This window comes from Halyomorpha halys, unplaced genomic scaffold (genome assembly GCF_000696795.3).
Source record: "Halyomorpha halys isolate HHAL.00 unplaced genomic scaffold, Hhal_1.1 Scaffold451.1, whole genome shotgun sequence".
NCBI lineage: Eukaryota > Metazoa > Arthropoda > Insecta > Hemiptera > Pentatomidae > Halyomorpha > Halyomorpha halys.
Window position 1 is genome coordinate 235,461 of NW_027113598.1, and position 8,629 is coordinate 244,089.

Here is an 8,629-nt window from a genome sequence, read left to right on the forward strand (position 1 = left end):
AATCGTAATGAATATAAATATTATTGCCACATGTATAAATATTAAAATATAAAATGTAACAGTTATAGCCCACCAGGTCGACCTGGTATTAAATAAATAAGCCTAAACTTGCTCTTATTGTGTATTGAGTTAAAGAATCCCCGATCTAGAAAATTAAAAAGCTCTGTTTCATTCTGAACCTTTTTACTTTCTCTTACTTATATATACTTATACATAATAAGGGAAAGTATTGCAATCATGAAAAAATTTCTAATATAAGTTTTTGACTGAAATTTACGTTTTGACGTCTCTTGAGTCTAAATAACCAAGTCTTGCAAAATGGTCATTGGTGTATATGTGAATTTCCTAGCTCAAAAAAAAAAAAAAATTGAAAACATATCCAGAAACAAGAATAGATGTATTGTATACCCTTGGAAAGCCAAAGATTTTAGAAAAGATAATATATAAAATCGTATATTAGAAAGGCAAAAAATGGAGAATGACGAATGCATGCACCAAATTTTTTATTCAAACTGTGTTAAGGATATTACTAAAGTAACTTTATTAAATTTTAGGGATTCACCCATAGCTATAGTGTTGGAGCTTTTGAAATATACAATAGAACATTATCGCTAGAAGAACATAAAAGAATATTGAATTTAGAACCTTTTGATGAATGGGAGGAATGGCATCTAACATCCTGTCATTATACTCTGTCTGTCGGTACTAAAGGATTATTTGAAAAGATGATGTCCCAGTTTTTCTCATCCTTCTCACCAACCTCTGGTAATAATAATAACCTTATGCCCATGTAAATATTTGTATTTACACATTTTTACTTCAATGAATAATAACTATGTATTTTTAATTCCTTAAAATTCAGCAGTTTATTTTTGTTTTAGATTCTGTGCAATATGACTCGGCCCGTGGATGGGATTCCTTGATTGAGTCTGAACTAAAATTGTATGCGCATTCTGCATTGTTGATTTGGAATTCAGACTCAGTACTCATTATAGGCGGCTTTGGATTGTCTAACGATAGCAAACATAAAAGGATAGATCAGCTGGGATTGTTGAATTTGAAAACTATGAAGGTAATTATTTGTATATATAGTAATATTCAAAATTTATTTAATCCTATATTCTTTCCGTGGAAATCCTGAACATTTAGCAAAAAGGCCCATCACAATTGGATGAATATCATAGCAGTGTATAAAGTACGAACAAACAAATATTCATTTTTATATAATAGATTGTTACTTTCATTTACTTTTTTTTATTTTTTTTATTTTATACTAGATCGGCCTGGTGAGTCTTACATGGTTGATGTAACCGTTATATTATATTTACTTTATTTTTTTATTTTTAACAGCTGATTATGGGGAGGGTATAGTCTCGTACAAAAGAAACACCCTTAACTATATACAATGTCATACTTAAAAGAAGATAAAATAAATAGATAAGAATAATGCTTCTTAATAAAAGAGAAAAGTAAAATTAATAACAAAAAATAATGATATTTGTAGACCTAACAAAACAAACAATTGCCCTCTAATGGTAAAAAGAAACAATCTAATTTGAAAAAAGGGATGAGAGAAGAGAAAAAAAAAATATATAGAATTTAAACAGAATGTTCTGCAGCAGCCTGGGCTTCATTCTTCGGGTTGAGGTTGGGTTTCCCAGATTATTGATCACTGCTCCTTTAACTGTTGGCAACTGGGAGTGGAACTTCATGAACCTCATGTAATCCTCTATTGACTCCATTTATAATTCCTGATGCAATTGGCTATTTCTTATGAACCAAGGTGCATTAACTGCGATTCTTAGGACTCCCCAGACTTCACAGCCGTACATCAGCAGTGGCCTGAGAATTATTTTAAATATAAAAACAGTAGTTTCTGATTTTAGGAATTCTTGTTTAGGATAGGAAATAGCATTGCTAACCTTGTGTAGGTTTGAGTTAGTATGATGTTGATATGGTGGTTCCAGGCTAGGCGGCGATCTAGGTGAATTCCTAGGTATCTTGCTGTTTCACTTCATTTACCTTTAAGTTAGGAAAAGTATTGCGATTGTGAAAAATTTTGAATTTAAGTTTTTGATGGAAATATATGTTTTGAGGTCCCATGAGTCCAAAAAACCTAGCCACGTAAAGTAGTTGCGTGTCTGAGTGTGAACAGTCTAGTTAAAAAACAAACTGTATGAAAGTGAATTTATGTATTTATGATAGATATATGCCTGAGTTAAAAACATATTAGTAATAAAACTTAAAAAAAAAAAAATACGTTATTTACTTTAAAACCAATGCTGTTAATTATTTATATTTAAAGCAACAACGTAACAGTAACAAAATGTGGTATGGCATTAATTCATGAAATACTAACCAACTAAGTTCTTTCCAGTGTAGCCTGTCGTACATAGTTGCAAAGAGCTCTGCAATTAGAGCTTTTTAACTCACTGAATAATTGTTCTGGAGAGCAAGTCCACTACCAAAAATATTCTATACAAATTTCACTATACTTGGGACAGATTCCTAAGAAGTGAAAGATATCTTCCTTTTCATAGGAATTACAGAAATGGTGGTTATCCATACTGCCATGTGTCCACAGTTTCACACTTAAATTGAGTTATTCCGGTCCACTCCGGAAAATCAACCACATTGATACTCAATCAAAATTATTGTTTAAATATGGCGTTACTGTTTTAACTGAAACGTTAGCTCATAATAAATAGATTAATTACTATTTGAGTTTTTTTATCAGTACCCGGACTATCTTCCTTTTATATTTCATTTTTTGATATTTAAAAAGAAAATTTTTTATATTTATTTCTAGATTGAAAAAATTACTCCTCCTACAATTGATGGAATCACATGGGATTGTTTATATCATACATGTTCATTGTTGTCGGATTCCCAAAAAGAAACCACTTTTCTTCTTTACGGAGGCAGAACTTCACCAGTGAACCAGGTGAATAGCTCAGGCTTTGTTATAACAATTAAAAGGGAAGGAGATGACATAAGAATTAGTGGTAGAAAAGTCTTGAATTCTAAAAGCTACCCCAAAAGTAGAAGAAGGCATTGTGCTCTGAATGTCAATAAAGGTGTGTTCATGTGCGGAGGTGTCTCAGCTGAGAAGGGCGACTCCCTAAAGGTAAATACAATCTATCTATTATGATGTCATATTGATTTTATATTATTCTTCTGTATATATAAACTTCACTATTAATAGGTTCTTCTCGTTTTGTTTTTTGTTTAAAATAACATCTGACTACAAATGTTTTTTATTTTATTGAAAAATTAGTGTTCTTAAGTATTCATTCATGCCATATATTTACAGGCTAAACTAAAGAAAAAAGAAGAATTTTCTTTAATAAACTTTCTTTGAAAAAATGAAAATTACCGTAAGAAAAGAAAAAACTACAAATATATCTGTTTACATCGGGACCTGCTCGTGCTATACTACAGGTGTCCCGAGTGTAATTTTGTGATTATAATTAAACGTGTGGAAAAGGGAGGCTGAAAATTGTGAGACACTTTATGCTCATAAAAACATGCATATATTTCTTTTAATTTATAAGATTAATTCCCTGGAGGGGCAGTTATGGTTAATGTGTTAGTTCAGTAATCTTTATCTATAGTAATATGGAAGGAAACAAGTTTGAGTGGTCTCATGGCATAAATAATAATGTGCTTATCTGGTGACGTCTTCGCCGCCGCGGTGACGTACCGTAGTCGCTTCCCTCGTATAGGTGTCCTGTGGGCGAATATGGTGAAAACCATGTATCCTCGCCGAGGTGTCTGAAAAGACGTCTTTCCTCTTCAAGGGCTGGCCAGCATGTCCTGGAGTCCGGCGTGATGGTAGGGATAGGCCAGGTCTTAGCTTGCATGATGCTTAGGCTGGGGCGGCAGACTCGGAGTCTTCCGGTGTCCGCGGAAAGGGGGGGAATCAGAAAATGAGACCCCCGACCCCGACTTTATATAAATCCAAAAAGCAATGACAAAAATCGGATTACTTAAATCCGACAATATCTTTTAAAAAAAAAAATTAATAAATAATAACAGAGTAATTTATACACAAGATAAATAAAATTGAAGTTAAATTAAAATAATAATATATTGACACACATCCACACCCACTTATACTATTTACATTTATTCTTGGGAACTCTCAACCAACCTTAGCTGCCTTTATGTAAAAAGCAAACCAAGGCTCCAAGCAATCGCAGCGCTTCTCTCCCACCCTCTTCACTGGTTTTGAAAGCCAGTGGAGACTGAGTTAAAGTCTTAGTACTGTATTTGCCGGGACTTGTATATGACTTATTAGTCTAGTCAATATAATTTTATTTGTTAGAAGGTCAGTGGGTAACAGTTTTTTAAAATGTTAAAATGGTTCTAATGTTATTCATGTAAGAAATTTAAAAAGAACCAGTTGCACAATTAGAGTGCATTGAAAAATAACTTTTTGGAGGGGTTTTGGCTGCATATTTCTCAGAAACTATTTGCCTTATCAGTTTTTTCTTCTTTTTTTTTTTTTTTAAGTTTGTGTTGAATCATATTAAGAATTGTAGCATTAGACATTTTGAAATTTATTATTATTAATAAATGAAAATTGGGAAAATATTTGACTGAAAATGTGAAAATATTTATAATGAAGTTTAGACTCTTTTTTATGTCAGGGAACAATTACTAAATTGTTTGTACTACGATTTCAGTAGAACATAATTGGAATAAAACAAAACAATAAGGAGTAGACTGTAACATAAATGAGAGAATTATGTTTAGTCTGATCTTGTAGATTTGAGAGGTTTGGTCGTTAAACATGGTAACTGCAAAATGCAAACTTTTGTAACGTTAACTTGTTTGCTAATTAAAATAATTTTCCTTCAACCTGCAGTCATTTGCCATAACCTAATATCAGCATTATTTTCTTAATAAAAAAAATTTCCTAAAAATTCTTTCAACAATTTATGTAATCACCTTAAAAAAGCCGATGATGCCAGAAAATGTAATTCATGAAAAATTTCAGTTACCATGTTTTATGACCGAATGACTCATTTGAGATTGGACTGTCCTCACTTGGTAGATAAGTGTAGACAGCAATTTATAGTATCAGCATTGAACCTTCGGGTTTAATAAGTGTAAGCCTTTTACTATTATTAATAATGGTAAATGTTCTCTTCTAAATGGTTCTTTTTGTCATAGTTCATTATTATTCTTTAGGTACTTGACGATTCATGGCTCTTTACTCATGATGAACAGTGGATAAAACTAGACAGTAAATTGCCTCCTCGTTTTTCTCACTCGATGGTTGGTTGCCATGACCAAATATTCATCTCTGGTGGCCTCAGCCGGGACTTTGAGCCATTGAATGATTTGTGGTCTTTCGATATATCAGGTAATTTTTTACCAGTTATCAATTTTTTTTTTAAAGTATTTTTTAACATATTTTCAAATTATTATTTCAGCTAATATCTGGACAGATTACAACTTGAATATTCTACCACGATATGCCCATACTTCACATTTCTTCGATGACAAGATTGTAATGATTGGAGGTGTGAATTATTTATCAGAAAAGCAACCAGGAATTTGTATTGTAAATTTAAAAGATAAAACTTTTAAAGAATTTAAGCTACCAGTAAGTTATCCGACCTACCAAATTTGTAATTATTGAAGTATCTTTAGTATTTAGATTTAACATTCTTTTAATTTTTTTTTTTTTAGGAATCAAAAGAAACGTCTCCTATCATGTTACATAATCATTGTTCCATTGAGTCACCTGATCTGAACTCTATCTACGTAATTGGTGGTGGAGGAAATTGTTTTTCTTTTGGAACATCTTTCAATAGATACCTTGTTTTATTCAATTGTAATAGAATTTTAGAAATGGGATAGTCTTCGAAATTAATACATGATCATATAGCCATTTCTCTTTAAAGAGTGGAAATTTAAGTTTAATAAAATTTGGTAAAAAATTGCCAGATGTAAGAAACAAAGCTATGTTTATGATATGTGGAAAAAAAAGAAAAAAGAAGTTGATATTGGATTACAACAGCATCCATACTTTTAATTGTAATGAAAGTTTTAAAATTATCATGAGTCAAATGTTTTCTATGATATGAATGTGTATGTGTATGTATGTATATAAGGGATAATCAAAGTAATGTTAAGTATTATTAGTAAATGGATGGGTGACTGCTAAGTAAAACCACACTTCTTCTGTCTGGGTTAGGAGTGATAATCCTAGCCCACGTACCTGGTATTGTTCAGTAGTTTTTCAGGATGTGATAGCTATATTCCATGAATCTGGACTGATTTGACCTTTGAGCTTTATTATTAAGCCTTTTGAGCTTTTATGATTAAGTCATTGGTTATGAAGCCATGTGTACTCTGCCAATGCACCATGACCACTGACATCAACTTGACGTTGAGTTACACTCTCTAAGTTTTTTTTTTTGTGTTCCTGCAAGCAATAAAGTAAAGAAGACTAAATGGGCATGGTCTTCATGGTTTGTAGTGCCAACCGAAAAAATAAAATAAATAAATGTGATAGATAACTATAATTCTTATTTATTACTCTCAGCAAGACACCTTTAAGCAGCACTTAATACCTTAACCACGGTTGATGACACATTATCGTCAAGCCAGGCTCGGGAGCATGTATGACAGTAAGATATCATAAAGGGAGGTCACTTTTCTAGCTTGCCTAAGGAGTAATGGGGGAGAGCTCTCGTACCTCCTTTTCACCTTGGATTGTTCCTAACTATGTTTAGTACTCTTCTAGCTTCCACCAGCTACAATCGTTCTGAGTTCTGGCGCTTTAAAAGATTTATACACTCCTTCAAATTTTTTTTGTTATCGAATTAATTCAAATATATTTTTTTAAATATGTAAATTTATTTTCTTGTATATTATTTTATTTTATACACTTCCAGTAATATTTTTTTCATGTTCAAAATGTTTTTTAAATTTTGTTTACTAAAAAAAATATACGGTGATATACAATAACTTTTTAGAGTCCTTATTTAAAAAAACCAACAAAACATACATGTATCATCTGATTGTATAAATAGATTTAGTGACATACGGGGTTAACAATGGTAATAGTCGCCATGGTTAAAAAACAAGTATTCAAACTTTCTTAATTTACATTTTATACATTATATGATGCTTACGAAAATTAAAAGAAAATATCGAGAAAACAATTGTGTTTTTAGGTAGTTTTCCTTTTATTTTTAAATTTAAAAATGCACAACAGACTGCATAAGTCCATTAAAACCATTTTTAGTTTTTTACTAATTTGATTACTTTTTTTTACCACCATCTTATTCTTCAATTAATTCTAAACAGTGAATTAAAAAAGTTCCAAAACTAAATTTAATACAGTGCTGAGAAATATAAATGAATTTTACGTATTTAATTAAATAAATTGTATATAGAATCATGAATTATTTTTTTGTTATATATATTTTGAATCTTTCCAAGAATTATGTTTTTTTCATCTCTGTTACCTCCTGATCTGTTTTATATAATTAATTATAAGACTAATTGAACTAACATATACGATAAGGAACCACTTAACATTTTTATGAAATTGTATGCAGTATTGATCATTTTTTCGAAAATTTTCATTTCGCAACATAAACCAAAGGTACAGTATTTCTATATGTCTCTTTTAGGTAAAGATTAAGCTTTTTTATTCAGCGGGTTTTTGTTGAGAAAAGAAAAAATATTTATAAAACAACGAGAAATGTTGGTTGGTTTCTTATTGTATATGTGGATTCAGTTGATTTTTATTTCATGATGATATGATCAGTATTATGAATGGACGACAGTTTTGTATAACTCTCAGAAAAATAACGTGTGTTTACAGTTTTCAGCTATAATGTTCCAATGATGAAATCATTGAGACGTCCTTGATATTGGTAAAAATTCAGTTAGCCTTTTCAAATTGAGTTCTCAACTGAGAATCAGCTGGACTAGGGATGATGCAGAACTGCTATAGCAAAGAACCTAATACACATTCGGATCTGTTTGCAACAGCTTCAACATGGATCGTACTTAATAGCTATGGTGGAAACTTTTGGAGCCGCTGGAATAGACCGCTTAATAGCTTGAGTCGGAACAGTTAAACAAACATCCACCCACTTTTCCAACCAGTGGGCCGCAGTAGGATCTAGCAACTCATATTTTGTAAGGACTTAATGTTAAAACTGTTTTTCTTGTTATTTGAGTTAGTTGAAGAGTTTTTTTCAGATCAATATTATGCTTAAGTGCCTCGAAATTCATTTTTAAGCTACCAAATTTTCAAAATAATTCCTAGGGAACCTTTCCCCCAAGTTGGAAGTCAGGGATTATACGAACATTGTCAATTTCTGGCTTTGGGGACTGATGAATTTGGCTTATGAACCACTAGGTTAGACTATTACGCAGGTTTACAGGTGAAATACACTAAGTCAAAAAATGAAGTTATGAGATAATTGATGATAAAGAATTTTTTTTTTTAATTTTATGGAAATAATAATTTTACTTTATTTATAATCTTAAACACTTTCTTGAGACTGGTTAATTTTGTTAAAATAAATAATTTAATTTCAATCCATTTTTGTCTCAACACATTTTATTTTTCTTACAAATCCGACGTTTTGGCCAA

The 8,629-nt window shown here is 31.2% G+C and overlaps 1 protein-coding gene across 1 annotated transcript in view; it reads left to right on the forward strand.

Annotated features, from left to right (window-relative positions):
* Window positions 1-7,335, forward strand: part of LOC106682919 (tRNA wybutosine-synthesizing protein 4) — a 13,005-nt gene extending 5,670 nt beyond the window's left edge. Inside the window, exons 6-11 of the mRNA XM_024363167.2 lie at window positions 555-765; window positions 882-1,072; window positions 2,810-3,127; window positions 5,197-5,371; window positions 5,442-5,614; window positions 5,701-7,335. Coding sequence (XP_024218935.1) covers window positions 555-765; window positions 882-1,072; window positions 2,810-3,127; window positions 5,197-5,371; window positions 5,442-5,614; window positions 5,701-5,871 — 1,239 coding nt within the window. The 3' untranslated portion in view covers window positions 5,872-7,335. The remainder of the gene's footprint in view (window positions 1-554; window positions 766-881; window positions 1,073-2,809; window positions 3,128-5,196; window positions 5,372-5,441; window positions 5,615-5,700) is intronic.
* Window positions 7,336-8,629: the final 1,294 nt, after the last annotated feature.